At 36.2% G+C, this 23369-nt stretch overlaps 1 protein-coding gene across 3 annotated transcripts in view; it reads right to left on the bottom strand.

Moving 5' to 3' along the window:
- The window catches only part of cv-c (RhoGTPase activating protein), a 512238-nt gene that overhangs the window by 30739 nt on the left and 458130 nt on the right, over positions 1–23369 (bottom strand). For all 3 annotated transcript variants that reach the window (XM_074134447.1, XM_074134439.1, XM_074134458.1), the window contains one exon: positions 10565–10707. In XM_074134447.1, coding sequence (XP_073990548.1) covers positions 10565–10707 — 143 coding nt within the window. The remainder of the gene's footprint in view (positions 1–10564; positions 10708–23369) is intronic.

Raw genomic sequence — 23369 nt, 5'->3', positions numbered from 1 at the left:
GAAGGAGTACCGTGAGGCCCTAACTTCTTACAACATAGCCATTAGAAAGGCTAAAAGAGATGCTTGGAGGAAGCTCTGTGAAGAGGTAGAGATGACCTCGGAGGGGGCTAGGCTCCATCGCATAATATCAAAAAGTCCAGGGGGTGCCCTGGGTACCATCAGGAACGAGGAAGGGATTTTTACCAAATCGGGGAGAGACACATTGGAGTGTCTCATGAGAACTCATTTTCCCGATTCGAAGGTAATTGAGTCAGGACAGCATGGTGAGGATACTCTGGGACCCGATAGGTGTCGGGGGACCAGGGAAACCTGGGCCGTGGCTAAATACTGCATTACCTACAATAAGGTGGCCTGGGCTGTAAATTATTTTAAGCCCTATAAATCCCCGGGTCCTGATGGCATTTTCCCTGCCCTTTTGCAGCAGGGGAAAGATTTAATTACTCCTATTTTATGCAGGATAATGAGGGCATGCTTGGCACTCAACCATGTCCCTAGGGCATGGAGGCCTGTAAAAATTATCTTTATTCCAAAGCCTGGGAAGAGAACTCATACCCAGGCGAAGGAATTTAGACCAATTAGTCTAACATCGTTCATGTTGAAGGTGCTAGAAAAACTGATTGACATGTATATTAAGGAGGTGGCTTTAAAGCAACGGCCTCTGCATGCCAATCAGCATGCCTACCAAACAGGCAAATCTTGCGAGACAGCCCTCCATTGTCTGGTTAAGGAGTTGGAGGCTTCGGCATTTTGCAAGGAGACAGCTGTGGGCGTGTTTCTGGATATTGAGGGTGCCTTCAGTAACACTACCTACAGTTCAATTGCCTTGGCGATGGATAGACATGGCGTAGAGTCCACTGTTTCAAGATGGATCTGTAACATGCTATCGTCAAGGAGAATCACAGCGACCCTTTTTGGGGAATCGCTGGAGTTAACGACAGTTAGGGGGTGCCCTCAGGGGGGGGGTTCTATCCCCGCTCCTTTGGTGTATGGTCGTAGATGAGTTACTTGAGGTGCTAGACCTTCGTGGGTTCTCGGTCCTTGGCTATGCAGATGATATTTCTGTAGTGGTCAGGGGTAGACATGAGACAATCGTGGCTGAACTCATGCAGGAAGCTCTCAAGGTTATAGAAAATTGGTGTAGAAGGGTAGAGCTTTCAGTGAACCCTTCTAAAACTACTCTGGTCCCCTTTACAAGGAGAAGGGATAAGGAGAGCTACAAAAACCTTCGATTTTTTGGTAAAACTCTGGATGTGTCGGGTGAGGTCAAGTATTTGGGCATTGTCCTGGATACCAGACTCACTTGGAAGGCGCAGATTGAGAGAGTTACATTAAGGGCTAAACAGGCCCTTTGTGGAATAACTAGAACCTGTGGGAAGACATGGGGTCTTAGCCCAAAGATGACCCACTGGCTCTATACACGTACAGTCATACCTATCATCACCTACGGTTCAGTGGTGTGGTGGAGGAAGACTGAACAACAGACGGCAATTAAGGCTCTAGCAAGGGTGCAGAGACTGGCCTGTCTGATGATCACGGGGGCCTTTAGTAGCACCCCTACTGCGGCGCTGGAGGTACTTCTGGGGTTGGCTCCGCTTCAATATGTTATTCAGGCGGAGGCAAGGGCCAGTGCGTACAGAATGGCGAGCAATGGGCAATGGAGGCGTATAAGTTCCTGCATTGGCCATATGATTATTTCAGATAAGGTCGACCCTGGGCCGGTTATTGACATGGCAGGGGACAGTATCTGTCCTAAATACAGTTTCGAGACTCCTTTTCAGGTGTGTATTAAACCGAGGACTGAATGGAGGGTAAACTGGACGGATCAGTACCGGAAGGGAGGCATTTGGTTTACCGATGGCTCCAAGATGGACTGTGGGACTGGGTCTGGAGTGTATGGGGTTAAACCCGAGGTACTCATTGAGAGATCTCTTGGGAGATACGCCACAGTCTTCCAGGCCGAGGTTTTTGCTATTAAAATATGTGCTGAGGAAAACCTGCGGATGGAACCTAGAAATAGGGAGATTCGCATCTTTTCGGACAGCCAGGCTGCACTGAAGGCTCTCGTATCCTTCAGAATCACCTCTTCCCTGGTCTGGGAATGCAGGAAGGCCCTAGAACTACTGGCGCGGCACAACAAAGTTCGGTTGGAATGGGTGCCGGGTCATGTGGGTATTGAAGGGAATGAAAAAGCTGATTATCTGGCCATGAATGGGGCTAACACTCCTTTCATCGGTCCAGAGCCTGTCCTGGGGATCACCAGGGGTTCGGTTCGCGCGGCTCTCAGAGATTGGATCTGGAGGGAGCACGAAAAGAACTGGGTGATGTGTCCTGGGGTTAAACACAGCAAGACTTTGATGCCTTGGCTGTGTAAGCAAAGATCCAAAGAGACCCTGTGTTTGGGCAGAAATCAGATTACTCTGATTACAGGCCTATTCACGGGGCACGGTAGGTTCAAGAAGCATCTGCGCAAGGTGGGGCTTATCAGCTCGGAGCCGTTGTGCAGATTATGTCAGGAAGAGGAGGAAACGGCCTCTCACCTGTTGTTCGATTGCGTTGCAATCGAAAGTTTGCGCTATGAAACCTTTGGAACGTTGAGGCCGAAGGAGATAGTAGCGCAAAAACAACTAGTAGGGAAAGTCCTTGACCTCTTTAGGAGGGGAGGGTTCGCCTACTAGAACTAAGAAGGGACTGGCACAATAAGTCTTCTGTGGCTGCGGTGCCTTGGGGTATAGGTCCCGTCCCATCTACCATCTAATCTAATCTACTCTTTTGCTATATTTCTTTTAAGGTAAATTCAAGATTATTAAAGGAATGTTATATTTTTTTAAAAAAAAGGTTGCCAAAACCTGGGAGTATTAATAAAACATATCAAAAAATTAAATGTAAAGAAATAATTATGATTCTAATTTTGGAAGTAATCTGCAATTGTGGGTGTGTTTATACGTAAAACACCAGGAGTGGGCGTACCTAAATCGGAACGAACACATTGTAGAACAACGACAAATTCTAGTAAATAATATATTACAAAAGTTGGTAAGTTCTTTTGCCCTTCTTTTTATAAAACTTCCAACTAGTGAATGGGGATCTAACTGAAAGTTTTCCAGTTTCTGTCGATAGAAAGACGAGAAAAGAAAAATGCAAACATAACCAGTAGGTAACGGTCAATACAGGGATTGAATATAACTGGATTGGTTTCTAAGGAAGAAATTGCAAAGAAAAAAATATGCATATACATGCTTGAATGTCAATTCTATCCTTTCAATAAAAAATGTAAATCTAAACTAACAAAGAAAGTAGCAAAGGCATGTCTGAAAAAGCTGGAAATCTAAAAAAAAAAGGTAAAAAGATTTTATAAGTGTTCATGGCTTTCGAAAGAAAGAATGAAAATCTGAGCAGGGCAAATATTGGCGCACAACAGAATGTATTAAGCTAAAGCTTAATTTAAAAAAGGTGTTCTCTCTAAAAAGTGATGCCCATATAAAGGGAGAGAATCCGTAGCACCTCTTTTTGAGAATAATAAAAAGAAACAGTCCTTGCCAGTATAGTAGCGCTTATGGTGGAGGAATCTTCCTTTAAACTCGAGAACTTTAGCGCAAATTTAATACTCCTTTATCATACATAATGGAGAGAACCGTACATTGTGCCAAAGTGGAAGTATTGAGAAATTATTCCCATTTTCTCCCAGAAAATGCCATAATGATGGAAACTGTTAGAATTGGAAATTGAATATCTATGTCTGAAGCAACAAGCGTACCTAGTTTAATCCATCACGATACCTGGTGGTGAAAAAGTTAAACTTATTTCGAGTTTTCTTTTTTGAGGACACGCAAAACAAATAAAAAAAAAAAACTTTTTCGGCCTAAGAAGTCCTGAAAATATGTCAGTAAACAAGAAGTTTGTCATGATCGCGATTCTGGTAAGTGAAACAAATTCAAGAATATGATGAACATCTAAATTGAGCAGGTTAATTATTCCTAACTAACCAAAATTATTAACATAAATCAATTATCAATTAGTGCTAATGAAATTGGTTAACTAATCATTAAACATTTAATCACTCTGTAAATAATATCGCTGACAAAATCAAAGGCTTCTAATTTATTAACCTAAAAGCCAACTAAGCCCAGCCAGGTATCTATCTAATTAATTTAAATTATAAACTAAATCTAAATGAAAATCTACGAAAGACATTTCATCAATCGAATCGTTAAAGGCGAAGAAAGCTGGATCTAATATCTTCAGTCAAAATGGCTAAATAGTTACCAGTCCTGCTTATCTCGTTAAAAAACGTTATCAGTTTGAAAAGAAAAAGATATGCTTTGAACAAGATATGGAAAACGATGAAGTTTTATGTTTTTATGTCCTTGATTGCCGGCTAAATGATATTCTACAGCTACAGTAAAGAATACAACATCAGCTACAGTGAACCAAATAAGTACTCTCCATTGTGTCATTGTGAGACCCCCATACATCAAAATTCAACCATGAGAATTTACAAGAACTTGATGGAACTGATCTGCTACATCAGCTACGATTATTACCTTTTCTTTTCCGTATTAGATTAGATTGTACTAAAGGGCGGTCCCTCCATAAGGGGGAAGAAATGCAGGCAATCCAAAATGCCCATTGTTTTCCGCCACTCCATAACCTCATAAGAGCCGGGGCTTCAAGACCAACAAATCCAGCTAAAAATTGCTGGGTAACAGTGCAATAAATTAATAAATTAGTGATAGGACAATAGGGAGCATGGCGACTCAATCGCCCAGTGCACTGAATAAACCCAGAAAGTTCGTTAAGATTACCAGATGCCGCAATCTCCGGGAGGAAAACATTCGAACATCCCGAAGACCCTCGTCTAGATTCCTCAATCTAGTTTTAGGAATAAACGGGACACACTTCTACAAAGTGCCGCACAGTCTCATTGGACTCACCACACGCAGCGAAGATTGGCGAGACTGGGTAAGGCCACATTTAAAAAAGATGGTACGCTAAATTCGCATGTCCACTCAACACCTTCACCAACTGGCGGATCCGGGACCTGCTGAAGCCAACCACAGCTGTTTTATTCTTTTCCGTATTTGTATATTCTTCAGAGCCGATGATTCAACAATTTATATAAAGTCGTAGTGCAGAAAACTCTTTGCTTCTGCAATTCTAAGGAAACTTATCGGCAACCCGATAGACTGATAATTAGTACAGTATAAAATGAACAATATTTAGAACATTAATTTGCTTTTATTTTTGCAAACAAGATTAGAAAAACCTACATTGCTTTTTATTTGCTTCCTATATTAAAATTAGATATTTGTTTTTAAAAGATTTGACCGATTTTGATCTGTAAAAGTAATTTATACACATCTATAAATATCTATAAATAGATCAAATATAAACTATAAAACAGTTGTTCTTAAAAAAGTCCAGTTCTCACATTTCTACAACCATGTTTGATGATATAAATGCATAAATTACAGCTAAATAATTGTAAATACGAAGTGGATACATCCAGTTGGTCAGTTAGATTGTGATGCAATATTTTATTCACTGAAATTCCGTTAGAATAAATCAGGTATAATAAATCTTTCAGATACAGACTTATTTCGTCAGAATACATTGTGCTATTTTGTAATGACTTTTTGTAACATGTAAGTTTTCGACATTTCCAAAAAAGTATCTGTTACGCAAAAAAATTAAATAAAACAATGCAGTATTTAAGTTTCGTATGAATATTACGGAAAAGTCTTTATAAATACTGATATTGCAATTAAATAGGTATTTTATTAGGTTTAAATTTAGATAAAGTTCATTCTATCTCTTTATACGAAGGCCCTGAAGTTATTCTTTTGTTTCCGCTAAAAAACCTTAACACATGGTTTATAGCAAATAATTATCAAAATCCTTCTAGCAAGTATTCTCCGTCCTTTTGGAGGAATATAGCTCCAGCTATAGAGTAGAGTAGAAGCGGGTATACCTTCTTTAGTATTGACTACTACTGGACCAACAACCAGCGGTCCTATATTATGTTTTCAAAGACATAGTCCACAGTTATGGAATGATTCCAATTTTCATATTTCGACAAAAAATTAATTTTGTGGAGTTCGAAAAAGAAGATAAGACATTACAATCGAGGAATCGTCACAGAAGAGGAACGGAGGATTTAAAAACATTTCAGACTAACAGTGACCAAACCTGGACTGTTGGTCAGCCATAATTATCTATTGCTGGAAAATAATTTCAGAAGGTGTAGATCTAATTTAAACTCAATATTATATTTATTTCAAAGGTCTTAGTGGATCTGCAGCAAAAAGAGAAAGATATTATAAGAGAGAAAACAGTTTGTTTGTAGGTTGTATTTTCATAGTATTTAATTGTTGCATTAAATTCTTTGTCTTTAAGCAGTATTTTCGTTTCCCTATCAGCAAAGATAAACATATCAGGTCATTCTAAATAGAAAATAGAACTTCAGAAACAAGGAAAATGTTGGCATTATTGGCTTGAATGACCAGCAAATAGCTAGAAAGACATCATACAATCTTTTCTGACTTGAATCTTATGCCTTTCAGAGTACATTCAGAAATCAGAGACCAGCGTGAATCTGGTTTGATAGCAAAGAGAGAGTACTCTGCGAGAATACAGTCTCGAAACCCTAATTACTTTATTAAAAAACTCAAACTTAACTTCACTGTGAAAGAACTAAAGGAACGATTCAAACTTCTCTCTAGGCTTATCGACAAATAATCGAAAGTGTCCTAAATAACAACAACTTATTTGCTGAATGGTACTTATTTTTGTCTGGATAAAAGGAATGGATATTTGGGGAACCGCAACACTTCAATTATCTATAAATTCCAATCATTTTAATCAAAAACACACCGTCGAATCGCTAGTGCTCCTTGCTATATTTCTAATTCTACCTTGCAACGTGATCTTCTTGTTTCTTATGCTTCTGAAGCTGCAAGATCCCTCTTCTCTAGGTTAGTAATAAAATGCATAATACTTAAAACACGATTTACTACATTTACATTGTTCTTTATGTTCCCAGATATTGGTGAAAACATTAGGTTGTTATGGAAGAGCACTTTGAAAAACGCTTAAGCTTGAAGTTCGTAAGAATGTGCAAAAAATAAATTTTCCATGCAAAAAGTTTTCAAATGAAAGTGATGCGTCTACAAACGCACCAATGAAAACGAAGTTTCAGAAGAAGAAAACAACAAATTTTGGAGCTATTTTCAAATAAATATCAAAAATCGCTCCAAATAGTTGCATTTCCAGCTCCTGTTTCGACAAAATCTTTATTTTCCGAGGCGAAAATATACAAATGAATTATGAAGTTTAAGTTTCCTGTTTTTGAGATGTTTTAATCCAAAACTTTATTCGCTTTCAGGTTTGCTGCAATGAATGCACTTTGAAACATGTAATTTCCTGTAAAATCTTCTTTTTTTTTTTAAAGAAATTTTACACGATAAGAAACTTGCTTAAACTAGGAAACTAGAAGCTTCTCAAATTCCGGTAAGCTAAAGAAAATATATATATATATATATAGTCAGACTTCAATGAAATATGGAATACAACACCACAGGAGACCTTACTTCCCTAACAAATACTGCTTCTAAGGAAGCAGTAAATATTCTTATCGACCTGCGTCTTAGAAGGAATGGACCGTTGATCGTAAAGGTGAAAGATTGAATGAGGTAAATACATGTCTGGTATATACAGATCCATTATTTAGATAACAATTTAACTGGCATATCGCCCATTCCTGTTTGATCTCTTCGTATTTATTAGCAACAATATATTTATATACAAGTCTGTACATAAATAATAAAATTATTTGTAGGTACTTGGATAATAAATATATAAATCATTGTTGCAATAAATTACCTATTTTTATAGTTAATATTCAGAAATGAAGTGTGACAGAGACAGGCGTAAATCTGCAAATAGCTGAAATGGAGCTAAACAGCTCTGGACGAGGAAGCGAGAGATGGAATGCAGCTATCAATGCCAGTAAGGCGACCTCTCGCATACCGCCCGGTTCTGTCCTCCGTCAGAAGGTGTGCTGGTTCTCCACCTAAATATGTATTAAATGGAAGGGAGGTTACTAAATGATTGGTTACATTGCAATATTCCTCTAATATGCTAAGATTGGTGCCTAGTTTGGCTTACCTGCAATTTAAATATTCAACAATCTAGAGTTGTTTTTCCCTAAACTAATACTTTTTATTTTTAACTTTTTAAGACATTTTGGACCATTCTGGTTTAGATCTTTAGTATAATTTATTTAAGATCAAGACTCCATCTCCGGTCATTTCGGTTTTAAACCACTCATGAATTGGCTGGAATTTCAGTTTAAAGTCCTTTTTTAAAGCAAAGAACTTTTTAATGCTTTAAAAATGAAGTCCCAAGGACCGCATAATTTCTAAAAACTTTTTACAACTTAATTTAATAAAAATAATTAAACAGCCAAATTGGTAGTTTTTTGATAAAGTCTATTGAAAGAATTTAATCCATATTATTAAAAAATATGGTTATAAGTGAATATTAACTCAAATTATACTGAGAATAGACCAAGGGTGTCCAGGAAAATCTTTGTAGGGAAAATTAGAATATTGTCTGCGATATTCTCTCCAGATCATAATAGAAAATCAGTCTATAAAACTGTTTGGCTGATAAGGGTGCGATAATAGAAAGACTAAAGAAGAACACGGAAACGAACTAAAAAACATTCATCTTTTTTTAAAAAATGGAATTGAAATTAGAGGTTTGCTGGCTTTGCAGTTAATCCTGTTTCATTGAAGTGTGCAGTAAAAGTAACATCAGGTTCAATCAGTAAGCCGAGGTTCGATGTATTCTGTTAATTAGTGCATTGCAAATGCTGTAGATAAATAATAACGTTTCTTTCTTTCCATGAAGAGGCTTAACAGTGCATTTCTCTAAAATTATTAAAAGCCAAAAAGGGTAAATACATGAAGACGGAGTCAGAAATAAGGAGAAAGAATGACTACATTTAGACAAGCTAGCATTCGACAGTCCTGTTAAACTTGGACAGTCAACCACTGGTTACTATATAAAATATTCTAACGCTCGACGTAAATCTTCATACTTGATCCTTGGTCAATTTAGCGGTAACTTAACTAAAATGCGTTAAAGATTAGTGAGTGCAATTTGGTGAATTCTCTGTGTACAAAAACCTTGCCTCTTTCATAGGATTACATTTTTTTTTTTTTTTATATACTAGAACGTATAAAAATCAATTTTTCCTAAATTTTCAATGCCATTTAGTAAGTACAATGAAAATAATAATAAAAATAAAAAATTAGTTAAACTAAAACAGGAAATAAATTATAATATTCAAATAAAATCAATCAATAATAGCAAATAAAGAAACAGAAAACCTCGAATGCGAAAATTGAGTATGCAGAGACCTTAAACTTGGAGAAAGTAGGCAGTTGCAATGGCAGCGATTTATCATTGTCAAAATCTGTTCCTCTTCCTGCAGCTCAACATCCAGCCGCAATGTTACAGAGAAGTTGTCAATGTTTTTGTTTATGTAAATTTCCCAAGTCTCCCCTCTTATTTAGCCTTAAGATTTTTTATTTATTTATTTTTTTAAATATTTTTTATCTAAAATAATTTTATCTAAAAACTTTTTTCTTTTTTTTTTTTTAATCGCTCATTGAAATATGCGCCTGCAACGGTTGTTGCAACAAGCAAATGTGATATAATATAATGTCATGAATGAAGATAGGAGAAGGCACCCAATGGCGACACTCCATTAACGCGAATAGATGCACTATACTGCTCTTATGAGGAGAGTAGATCGCGGGGCCATCTTCTCTTCAATCTCCTTGGAGGATTACCTGGTAATGCGGAAGAAGATAAGTGTTCAATTAAAGGATTAGGATGAGCTGCTGTAGAGGAATGAAAGAAACGAGTTTTAGTAAGGTCGTTAATGAAAGGGATTTTGAGGTCATTATGAATGGTCAGGTTAGAAATATAGAATGGAGCGTTAAATAGTTTTCGTAGTATTTTTGATTGTAAAGTCTGAATGAGTAAAGAATTGGAACGTTTAGTCGATCCCCATACTTCAATGCCGTATGACCAAACAGGTCGCAGTAACAACAAGAATCTTTTGTTTTGTAGAAGTTTGTAGAGTTGGTTAGTTCTTGCCTTTTCAGTCTAGTATGGGGATTCCATGTCAACCGTTTGTCTAGGTACAGTCCAAGGTAGCGTACTTTGTCCACAGTTAGTATAGGAGTTTGGTTCAAGATGATGGGAGGTAGGATTTTCCTGTCTTAGAGTAAATACTATATATTTTGATTTCGTAACGTTAGTGGTTGATGTGCGTTTGAAGAGTTCGTGTAGCGATAAAAGGATCTGAATGAGGAGATATAAAAAAGCAGTATCGCCGACAAAAGTGGAAAGAATGGTATTTGGATATTGAGGTGAACGTGCTGTATATAAGGAGTAAAGAAGAGGACCTAGGACACTGCCCTGAGGAACACTAGCTCTGGCAAGATGGATAATAAACTTAAAAAATATTATAAGACGAAAAATAAATTCTCACCGATTGTTTAGTTGGAGCCTCAAGTTTCATATTGGCACAGCGGTTGAGAGCGTGCAATCTCCTGAACAGAGACTGTAGACTATCCGTGTCAAGAAACGGATGATCCTTTTGTACGCCACTTACATCAATCGGGAACTGGAGGTCTGCAAATATAAACAAAAAGATTGTTAGTCTAATTTTAGGTGCCAATATATATATATATATATATATATATATATATATATATATAAATATATTTACAAATATTAGCAATTTGTAGGATTATGTTTCAAGCTGTGGCGTGTAACACGCAAATATTGAATGTAAAGCTTTTTCTGGCTCACACTAGTGCTTACACAAACCAACGCTGCTATAAATGCATAATATATAGATAAGGCTTGTTTATAAATAAGGTTTAACTCTCAAAATTGTGCTAAAGGCCTATGCCCTTTGTCTATTTCTACCATTTAAGGTACAAAATAAATAATGGAAGTCACTAATGAATGTAAATTAAATTTGTCTTTTGATGTTTCTCCAATCAAATCAAAAATTTAACTGCTTGTGCTAGGTTTTAATCAATTAATTATTATTTATTTATTAATGCGTTATTTTACCTTTCTTTTTAATTTAAAGCGCGTCACATCTATGGTCATTGGCGCCCGGTGCTTTTCCCAGCGCACTATTCGCCTCTGAATAGTGTTCTCTCGTTACAGACAACACTGTCCATCATCGGCGCTAATAGAAAGAGAAAATCTAATGGATTGTAACTGTATTCCAACCCGGGAACTATATGAATTCGTATTGAGGAATTACTCAATCGACTTTTATTTTATATAGGCACTACCCTTCAATATAGACCTCCCAGGTATTCAGCTCTGTTGTTCGCTAACAACCTCTGTCTTCTTACAGCCATCTTGGAGAGTTCTCCTACAGATTATCCAGCCCACGTAAAAAGCTCTATCCTAAACTCACGTCCCTCCTGGTTTATCTCAGAGAAGTCACTCATCTTCCTCTTATTCTAGGCTCTCCACACAACTTTAGACTTTTGCCCTCAACATTCATATCGCCACAGAGATCCTATAGGTTCATTTATTCCGGTTGTTCCGATCTCCATGTACCATTTTGAATACAAAGATCTTCCTGAGAACTTTCTCTTGCACATTCCTAGATTACTTCTGCTGTTACTTTCCGGTTTTTCTTCTTTACATCTTCTTCTAATTATTTTTTTGAGCCTAACACTTTTATTTAAAGTTTAAAAGAATTATTACTTTTTGCTGGAGGAATTGCAGGGTTCGCTTGCCTCTAAATGCTACTTCAGCTAAATACGATATATGTCCTATCACCAAACGAAGTTCAGTTACTTTCAGTCGTTAGTTAGAATTGTGAAGCATACACTGGTTTAACTCCGCTTTTTTTGCTTTCATTTGACGTTACAATACTTTTTATTAATAATATCTAGTCAAGAAAGTTCTGGTAGTTATTGATTGCAACAATAATTATCTAATAATCACGATGCATTTTGAAATTAATTAAATAAAAAAGCCAATTGTTTAAAAACTTCAAATTATACAAATATCAATAACAAGAGTAAATTAAGGCAAATAAATTAAGACAAATGGGAGAATATGAAATCAATCCTGATAACCAATAAACATTCAACCATCTGGTAAGGTTCCTGTAAACATCAATGATGTTTTGTAAACATTAATGATGTCTCCCGACAGCTGGCACGTGATTCGTTTTGTTGATTTTCAGATTGAACTTCTCTTCAAACTAATCAACTTGCATTAATTCAATTCCCAAAATATATTATTGACATTTGAGAGTATCGACATTTTCTGGTTTCTCTAATAGTCGAATAAGAATTAATATAAGCATTTTTATTTGATTATCTATTCCACGATTTACACGATACAGAAGGCATTTTAAACGGAAATATACTCAACTTTTTCTCCCCCGAAAATGCTCATAATTGTTCTGAAAAAAATGTTCCAAATGAAAGTTGTAAACTACCATGATTAGTTAGGATGGTTTAGTGAAAATATATTGTAAATGAAAAGTGATTAGGTTTTTTTCTGCCTCCGAGGTCATCAATACGGATATTATACTTGCGAGGAATTAAAAAAACTATAATCGCAAAAGTTGGTCATAAAGAGTTAGCCGGAGTACCAGGTCGCAAAATAGGTAAACATTCTTGTGAAAGAGGCGGACATTAAGCTGATGGTAAATACAGGTGGCGGAACTGGGTTTCCTTGTGTACAGTGAGTGTACGGAGAGGAGCCAACCAAGATGATGCAGAAGAGATGGAAGAAAGAGGCTACCAGGGCAACGGATCTCTCCATTCTATACACTAATATTAGTTCGCTCTTTTTGATTAGTGGTTCCTCCACCACAACAGCACTGGAGCGATAAAGTATAAAAATGTACCAAACACGCAGTAATCTAATGTCGTTTTTTTTGGAAATATAAGGTGACTGTCAGCACTGTTTGTATCGCATAAATTAACAAAGTATTCTTCGTTCACGGGTACCTTAATTTAATGCCACTTCAATAATACATCATTCCAGCATAAAGTGTTATATATTATACAGATGAATAAATCATAATAATATCCTGTTCCATTTCCCAACTAAATGTAGATTCTATTTTTTGGTTTAAATACATATTTAAAAAATAATAATTGACCAAGATTTTGTACCGGTTAAGTATCTAATTTTTCGACAACATAAACACGTGTTAAATCCGACTTGGCTACTGTCCTTTCTTTAAATAGTTTCCCAAATGAATAAGATTTACAAGTTTTACTTTTATAAAGAACTTTGATGAAGTTATTGATGAAATTGAAGCCTTAATAAAGCATGTATTCTACTTTGAAACAGAAATTGGTCTCTTGTTAAATTGCCATTAACAGGAGTAATAGATATTTTAAAAGAGTATTATACATTTATTCAAGGCAATCCTTCCAAATTTAAGCCATGTTGTCAACGTTCTCTAATATCTGTAATTCACCTCCTCCACAAAGGCCTTCATGACCAAACTAATCCATTCTCGCTTCCTGGCAATAACCTGGCCCAATCCATTCCCGTTGCACAAGTTCTTTCTACGTACATCCATTCATTATACGTTCCTCCATCCATTTCCTTAAAAACAACTTGGGCAAGCTACCCCCTTAACTCCTAGCTTCCGATTTCTTACCAGAGAGTTCAGCACAGGCTGGATCCTCTTAAAACGCTCATCTGATTCTGGCGTTGGGTCCTAGACTAAAGGAATCATCGCGCAATCGTGAGGGCATTATAACATGACGTACACATTGCACGGGCTATAAATAAAGTTATATAAAAAATAAAATATGTTGAAAGCTTTAAGAAGATTTACACCTTAAATGCAGGTAGTTTTTGAAGTGCAGTAATGAAAACCAGAAAACCAAAAAAGCTAGCCAAGCATAAAAGTACACAATAAATTGTTACAACGCACGTAAGAATTAAAATTACAATCTCTTTAAATAGAGAAAAAATTGAACATGAATGAAGTCAGTAAATTAGAGAATATTTCCTCAAAATTCCTTAACAAATTGAAAACCAAATTGCAGAAGTATAAATTATTCAATTAAAATTCAAGGCAAAACTTTTCATTGTGTCTGAAAAATAATTATAGATGTTGAATATTTGCGAATACGACGTAATCAAAGTTAGATTTTGCGACATATCGGCATGAGGTGCGAAAAGTGTTTGTATATTTTTGTATGTTTGTTATATTTTATCAAATATTGGGTATGTGTAGTACTTAAAATACGGAGAAGAGTAATAAAATGTGAATAATAAAAGGTTAAACTAAATCATTACAGTGACTATCATTGCTGTCAAAGACCTGTTTACTACCATTACACCATGTAAGATGGTCATTGTAAGAATTACCAGACGAAACTGTCTCGACTATTCAGAAAACAAGCTTTGCAAAAATAAACATTTTAATTTTAGTATACACACACATAAATAGACAGATTAAAATTATTTGAGCTGTGTGACTATAAATCTACACTAGTCGTACATCTAGAACATGCTATAAAATCTAAAAGAAAGTAACAAAAGTCTTCATAAAAACAGATCTGGTAGTCTTTATTCAAGATTCTTGGAGTTTTTATTTACTTTTATACAGAGAGTTACACTCTATGGAGATTGTAAGGAGATAACAGCGCGAAGATGTCAACCACAGTGAATATCAGTAATCTTACACAATATCTACTTTAACCAATCAGACAAATATACTCGTATATTCCGGGGAATTCCAAGATATCTTCAGTTCTGAAATTTAAGTGAAAATTTAGTTTTGAATAGAGTAGTTAAAAATTAAATTAACTTTTTTCATTGCTACGTCATAACATGACTAATTCGATTGACCTCTTCAGTTAGAAGATGAAGAACGCAGAATATTTGTGTCAGTGATATAACACGTCACTATTTTGTATTTTCATCCATCTTGAGTGATTGAATAATCAGCTTTTGGAATAGAGAAATTTGACTTTCACTCACAGAATATCTGCCTGTTGCCACCATATACGAGGGGGTACCCAAAAAAAACCGGAATTATTTTTTAAAAGCTATTTATTTACAAATTTTTTACAGAACAACCTTATCCCCTTCAAAATACTCTCCATTACAACTAATACATTTGTCCCACCGGTGCTTCCACTGTTCGAAACATTTTTTGTAGTCATCTTTAGAAATGGCTGACAGATCCTTCTTCGTTTTTTTCTTGACCTCTTCAATGTTGTCAAATCGGTGACCTTTCATGTCCTTTTTCATGCGTGGAAATAAGAAAAAGTCGCTCGGAGCCAGGTCAGGCGAGTAAGGTGCGTGGGGCAGCGGAACCATGCCATTTTTAGCCAAAAACTGTGTAACAGAGATGGCTGTGTGTGCAGGTGCATTGTCGTGGTGGAAGAACCAGTCTCCTGTTTGCCACAAATCGGGTCTTTTTTGGCGAACACTATTGCGCAATCTTTTCAAAACTTCCAAATACAAGGTTTGATTGACGGTCTGACCTGGGGGGACAAACTCTGAATGGACTACGCCTTTGGCATCAAAAAAGCAAATCAGCATTGTTTTGATGTTTGACTTGAATTGACGACATTTTTTTGGTCGGGGTGAAGATGACGTCTTCCATTGGCTCGACTGTTGCTTTGTTTCTGGGTCATAACCATAGCACCATGACTTATCACCAGTAATGACCTTTGACAGAAAGTCTGGATCAGTTTCAAGCTGTTGTTTCAAAGCACGACATGTTTCAACTCGATGTTCTTTTTGATTGTCAGTCAGAACTCGAGGAACAAACTTGGCAGCAACCCTTTTCATCCCCAAATCTTCCGTTAAAATTCGCTGAACCGAGCTCCAAGATAACCCACTACTCTCTGACAGTTGATCAATTGTCTGTCGACGGTCTGTGAACACCAGCTCTCGAATTTTTTCAACATTTTCGTCGATTCGGGCAGTTGATGGACGTCCAGAACGAGGTTTGTCATCAATCGACATGTCGCCATTTTTATACCGAGTAAACCACTCGTATACTTGAGTTTTTCCCATAGCGTCATCTTTGTAAGCTGTTTTCAACATTAAAACACTTTCAGCAGCATTTTTGCCGAGTAGGAAACAAAATTTCAGAGCTGCACGTTGTTCACTTAAACTTGCCATCATAAAAAACGAAAAAAGAACAAAACAGCGCTGGTAAAAACAATCACTGCAGATGAACAGAACAAGCCAGGCAGACAACACAGGCAGGACTGAACTGGCAAGGAATTGCGCTATACACGTCTAGCGGCAGAAATGCGTACTACATAAGCTCCATGCGCGGCAACGCAATTCCGGTTATTTTTGGGTACCCCCTCGTACTATCTGAGTGAATATCGATGATGGTGTGATGATGTATGCAGTTCGATTATGTGATCACAATCAACAGAAAGCTTCAGATTTTAGTCTTCATCTTCTCAATTAAAAAAAAAAATATCTAAACATTCTCTGCTTAACAAAAAGATAAATTTTCATTTTGTGGAAGAGAAATTATTAAAGGATTCTCAGCAACATGTATTTTTTAAGAATTATTGAAAGTATTGTTCAAAAACTTTTGCTGTTGACTGACATCTTCGTGCTTTTATCTGCTCATGTAATTATAACGACCGTCACCTCTTAAGTATATTTCTATTCACTTTTAGATCTCATTGCATCTTCTAGTCCAATAAAATATTAATAGAAATTCGTTTCACAGGCAAAATTATAAAACAAAGAATCCTTACTGGATGAATTTTTAACTTCATTAAGATTTTTTGAAAATTGCTTTCAAGATTTTGCTCTTAAACTTGAAATTTACAGTTAACGCACGTAGTTTATCTTTTGAATTAATAATTATTCTATAAAGATAATTGTTTGATCTTTGCAAACAAACGCGGTAAGTGGACTGTATAGAGTAGGGTGTAGTTCGTTAAGCGGGCAATCAAATGAAATTATACAAATAGAATGAGATAATAAGGCTTACCTTGCAAGATGTGGACACTGGCGTGACACAGCTCTAAGGAAACGGAAACCCCAAAGGGAAAAGAGAGTCGACTCCCCCACCCCCCGGCCCCAGATACCTTTGTGAGCGTAGATTATGTCCTCTTGACTAAAGGCGAGCTGATTGAAGGCCAAATAGGCATTGATATTCTTTATCGCGGTGAACATGCGGTGTAGCGAGAATAGCGGTGAACATGCGGTGTAGCGAGAATAGCGGAAAACTGCGTACCCGTGAAATGCGGTGTAGCGAGAATAGCGGTGAACATGCGGTGTAGCGAGAATAGCGGAAAACTGCGTACCCGTGAAATGCGGTGTAACGAATGGAAGTGAACACGGGATAACACTTGAAATTGCGGTGTAACAGGAAGAGTAGTAAACTGAGCACTCGTACAGTTGCGGTGAACGTGCGGTGTAGCGAGAATAGCGGAAAACGGAAAACACTTCCGTACGAGCGCCAGAGAACAAACGTTACGAACAGACTGCGGTAAACGACGAAGAGAGACTCACTCACATACTCATACACATACTGGGAGGTGACTGCACAGAGCAAAGAGCAGCCGAGAACTGTCGTAAGCACGACAACTGCCGAGGTCTATGCGTGCGATGCGGTTAGCATACATTGGAGGACAGAAAGGAGTAGGAATGAGCTTGAACAATAATGATTATTATTTTGAGACAACTATACGGATCGATGGAGTAGACTTCTTTCGATGGACCCTCAATTGAATTTATAAATATAAGGTTTTATTGTTTAATGAGAGTTAAATATCTTTTAAAATACCGAGTTTAAATAAAATGAGATATAGCCCAACTTGCTCCTATCTAGACTTCCGGTCAGAGTCGGAAATGTGTTCTCGCCACATTTTTTATGTCAAGCCAAAAAGTAACGTGTTTATTATAATTAAGGCACCTCAAAATTTTTGGTGGAAACAAATTATTTTTTATTAATATGATAAATTCTGCTGTTTCATAGTACAAATTCCATAATAAGAGGCAAAAATAAAAATAGATAAATGTTGAATACAAAATAGAAATAGATAAAATGTCGTGGCGTACAAAATAGAAATATAACTTTCCTAAATAGATTACGGTGATTAGAGACTGGAGTGGCTATACTTGTTTATAGCCGTAAACACAAAACGACACCTCCATAAAAATTCATGACGAAATATCTAAAAATAGGTCAGAACTTGTTCTCAGGTTTGTTTTCGAGTAGATACTTAACTTTTTTAAATTATAAAACAATATAAGTATAGCTGGCTGCAAAAATTTTAAACATTTTTGACACTGATTACTTTTCATAAATCAAAGGATTTAGGAAAATAAATTTACTAAACCAAACTGCAGTATTCTAGAGATTTGATCGAACAAATTGACGTCGCCTTTTCTCATAAAAATTTTTGCCTTAACTCTTTGTTTTCAACATCACCAGTTTTCTTTAGAGGTCAAATTTAGAGATTCTAGATTCTAAGAGGGCTGGCAAAGAAAGGCTAACCATAGCGACTCAAGAGCGCCAGTCAATTGGGAAAAGCAATTGAGGTTATGTCATAAAATTCGCTAAAGTGACGTGACAACCAAATTTTATTTTGTTTTTAAATTTACTACACTCAAGAGGCTACTCGATAAATGGGCAAAGCTCACTCTTACAAACAAGAAACGACTAAACATAGCCCTTCTTGCTCCTATCTAGACTTACGGACTTGAACTGTACGAAACAGCAAAGCGTTCGAAAGTAAACAGAATCCAAACCCTCCAGTCACAAATCCTTCGAACCATCACTGGACACACCCTTCTACGTGAGCAACCATACCATCCACCACGGCCTGAGAATCCCATTTGTTTCTGACCTTGCCCAGTCCCGCTATAATCAAATTCCACTCCAAACTTTACCTACACTATATAATCCCTTAATCAGCAACTTGTCCTGTACTAACCTCCCGTCAAATCCTCCTCGCAGACTGAGGCGCTGATTGCCTCGCGATCACCTGGTCGAGAGACAAACAAGACATCCATCGTATTCAATCCATTCGGTATTTTAATTTAACCGACTTATGATGGTCATCGTTGGATGGCCTTCATTCAAGTCCTTCCTGTGCCTTATTTTATTTACTTATTTATTTTATTTTGTTTTGTTTCTACTTTACTTTTGACTTCATTCAATTTTTCTTTCTATTTCATATTTATGCTGTACTTATTTACACCTTCGTCATATTTGCTGGTTGCTTCAATGTATTACACAGTCGCAAATCAATAAAAGGAGGAAAAAAATTTACTAGCAATTTACAATTTGGAGGTGCTTCGCCGGCCTCCCGGCAGTTTTCTTTCCTTCCAGACATCACTGCCCTCACCGGACGAAACCCATTTTTAAGGTTTCACTGCTACCTATATCAAGATCTTTCCAAAAAAAAAAAAAAGGACAGAGGTCTCTCAAAGCTCTGCTTCGATCCTGTTACCCCAGGTGTTTCCTGTTTCCATGACTATAGGTATTTCAATCTGAAAAACATCATTCTTTGAAGTTATTCAAATCAAAACTTCAAGATGCCATCCGACTTTCGAAATTCAATTAAAACAAATACAATTTATGAACGTTGTCTTTTTAACATTTGGCGAATAAATACAAAGAGAAAATGAACGGAAAAAATGACCTTATTAAACACTTATGGACAGCTTCAAATGCATACGAACACTGCAATCTCCAGCAAAAACGATTTGTGTAGCGAGCAAGAAGAAAGATTTGAAACTTAAGTTGTAATATTGAAATCAATCAATGCGATAGTTCTCAAAAATAAAGTTGAATTGTACTTTCAAGCTTGGTGCCTAATAACACCTCAACTACTATTAGATGAGATTAAAGGAGAACATATTTACATATCAAGGAAAATTAAATTTAAAAAACCTATGTAGGGGATATTTAAATTAATAATATTTAAATAATTTAATGTTTTGGACTTATTTTTGTATAATTAAAATTTACATGAATTTGTAAAAGCTTCTTCATTGCGTGATTCCCAAAAATATTTATAACGTTTAATAAAATTGTATACAAGCAACTTTTAATATCAATAAGATCAAATAATAATAAAGGTAAAATATATGAGGGAAACCATTCTAAAATTGTGTTCAACTATATATATACATAATATGTATATATGTCTGTTTGCGATAAGATGCTGTGTATTCCTTTGAAATTTATTAACCATTGTATTCAATGTAAACACTGTCTCATGAATATTATTGTCGGCATCAAGTTTTATATTTATTTACTCTCCCACTTTCCTTTTTTTTTAACTACATATATACACAGAAATATAAAAAGAATTTCATGGAAAACAAGCCTTTAAATATGGATCTTTCAAATCTCTATTTATTATTTTGAATATACTACCATTTTATTACGATTGTAAATTAAACGAACTATGTCTCATGATGGAAGCAATCAATAATATGAAGTGTACTAAAGAAATGGAATACAGTTTACAAATTTAAGAGAGTACCACGTTGTATCAAGTGACCCAAAGTAAATGGACTTATATTAAAGAGGCTATTTATTCTTTTTTCTACCGATCTATTTCTGTCAAAAATGCCAAGTCTCAGACGATGTAGGAATAACAGAAGAATTTAAAATAAGAACACATAACCTGGGATAACATGTGGAATGTAGAAGCTTTTATTTTTATTTATTTCTGTAAATATTATCTGAAAAGACAAATGTTAACTTGTGTTTTATTTGTAGAACAAAATATTTTTAGCAAATAGATTATATTTAGGTTACAGATTATGATTAAGAAACCACGAAGAGGTACAAGATTACACATAAATTATTCAGGAATAATTCGTATCAAATAGAAACAACGAATCCAGCAATTGAAAATAAAATTATATGTACACAGTAGTGTTTATCCTTCTTTCAGTAAATCCCAAAAAAGGAGACAACGTATTATGCCAGATCCTATCACAGCTGTAAAACGTGAAAATTATATGGACAACATCCGGTATTGTAGCGATCTGCTGTGAACTCTGCTCTCTTCAATGAGTCTTCGCCAGAAGGCATATACTTACATTTCTTGCCAATTTAAAATTAGCTGGAAAATGTAAGTAAACTGCACTTATAAATACGACAGTAAAATAGAGTGTATCTTACGTAGTTCTTGGACATATTTAATTAATCTTCTACTTTTCACGTTTAATAACATTCTACTCAGCCCTTTTTAGAAATCAGATCGGATTTTAAATATACGGGTATGGATCCTGAGGGAGCGAGTTCAGATCTAGTACCCTATACACCGCCAACTTCCTCCAAATACCCCCTTTTAAGAAGGTAATGTAATCATGGTAGTTTTCAATTTCGAGTTTTCTCAAACTGTTCTCATATTATACATTTTCTCAAAAGCGGCTACTAGAATCTTCTGTTAGCATCTTATACACATAGAGTAACTACTTTTACTTAATGATTCGATTTTTAAGGCTTCCATTGAACGTTACATTGGTTTGGGTAATGGGCGTTTTTTAAAAACTGTATATAGCAGATAAGAGTTTAATAAATGTCAGATAAGATATAGCAAATAAGAGTCAGTACCTGGAGAATAGAGGTATGACAAAATCATATAGTGTTCACGCCAGATTTTGGTATGCAGGCTGAGGTAACGTGGAGGCTGAGGAGCAAGGTAACAAGCTGGCCAAGGAGGGGATCTGGCGGATTTTTTTGCTCCGAACTTTTTACGGCATGTGGTAAAACGAAAGTGGAGATAGGGGAACTTGTAGCCCTAAGGGTACAGAGCAATGCCTCTTAAGCAAGCATCTACAAAGAATGGAGCAAGCTACAGTTACTGTTACCAAAATCAGGAAGTTGGAGCTCCGTTCCACTTCCTTGGAAGATGCGTAAGATTCATAATGTTCGGTGCAACTCGGAGCGGCATCGAAGGTACGTTTCAAGCCTACTTTTACTTTCAATTATGCCAGATCCTATCACAGCTGTAAAATGTGAAAATTATATGTACAACATCCGGTATTGTAGCGATCTGCTGTGAACTCTGCTCTCTTCAATGAGTCTTCGCCAGAAGGCATATACTTACATTTCTTGCCAATTTAAAATTAGCTGGAAAATGTTTACGGCATGTGGTAAAACGAAAGTGGAGATAGGGGAACTTGTAGCCCTAAGGGTACAGAGCAATGCCTCTTAAGCAAGCATCTACAAAGAATGGAGCAAGCTACAGTTACTGTTACCAAAATCAGGAAGTTGGAGCTCCGTTCCACTTCCTTGGAAGATGCGTAAGATTCATAATGTTCGGTGCAACTCGGAGCGGCATCGAAGGTACGTTTCAAGCCTACTTTTACTTTCAATTATGCCAGATCCTATCACAGCTGTAAAATGTGAAAATTATATGGACAACATCCGGTATTGTAGCGATCTGCTGTGAACTCTGCTCTCTTCAATGAGTCTTCGCCAGAAGGCATATACTTACATTTCTTGCCAATTTAAAATTAGCTGGAAAATGTTTACGGCATGTGGTAAAACGAAAGTGGAGATAGGGGAACTTGTAGCCCTAAGGGTACAGAGCAATGCCTCTTAAGCAAGCATCTACAAAGAATGGAGCAAGCTACAGTTACTGTTACCAAAATCAGGAAGTTGGAGCTCCGTTCCACTTCCTTGGAAGATGCGTAAGATTCATAATGATATTTCATAATGCGTAACATTCTTGGATGATGTGGGCTGCTTTCTAGAGGGTTCACTCTCCTGACTCTTTTTACAATTAAATATAAGATGCAGCTAATTCTGAAATCCAACCACCCAAAATTTTGATTTAATGCCATTAAAAAAATCTTTAAAATTTCTTTTAACTTATTGTTGTTAGATAGAAATCAAAGAAGTAGTAGTTGAAATAAAGATTTGTTGGTAATAAAGAAGACTGTTGTCTGTCCTGCCCTTCGAAGAGTACAAGTCGGGTCACCAGAATGTTTTTTTTTCTTTGTAAAGAGGGGATAATGGCGGACCCTGGATTCTCCTTAACTTGATTCAAATGTTTTTCCCCCTGACTGGACAAGTGGTCACTTGTCCGGTGGTGCGCAAAAAGAACTAAAGAAAAGTAAAAGAAGTTGAAATACCATCAGATCTTTTCGACTTATCTGCTAGCAACAAGTCTCACAAACATAACTTTTTTATCTCTTATATATATTTTCTTGCAGAATTGAAAATTAAATCATAAATACTTTGCAGAACTTCTGCATTTAATTTAACGGAAAATTTTAATTAATAAGTCTAAAAATGCAATTTCTTTGGCCTCCTATTG

This window comes from Rhodnius prolixus, unplaced genomic scaffold (genome assembly GCF_049639745.1).
Source record: "Rhodnius prolixus isolate KJV_2025 unplaced genomic scaffold, Rpr scaffold_1, whole genome shotgun sequence".
NCBI classification, from domain to species: Eukaryota; Metazoa; Arthropoda; class Insecta; order Hemiptera; family Reduviidae; genus Rhodnius; species Rhodnius prolixus.
This window is presented reverse-complemented; position numbering and strand designations above follow the sequence as displayed.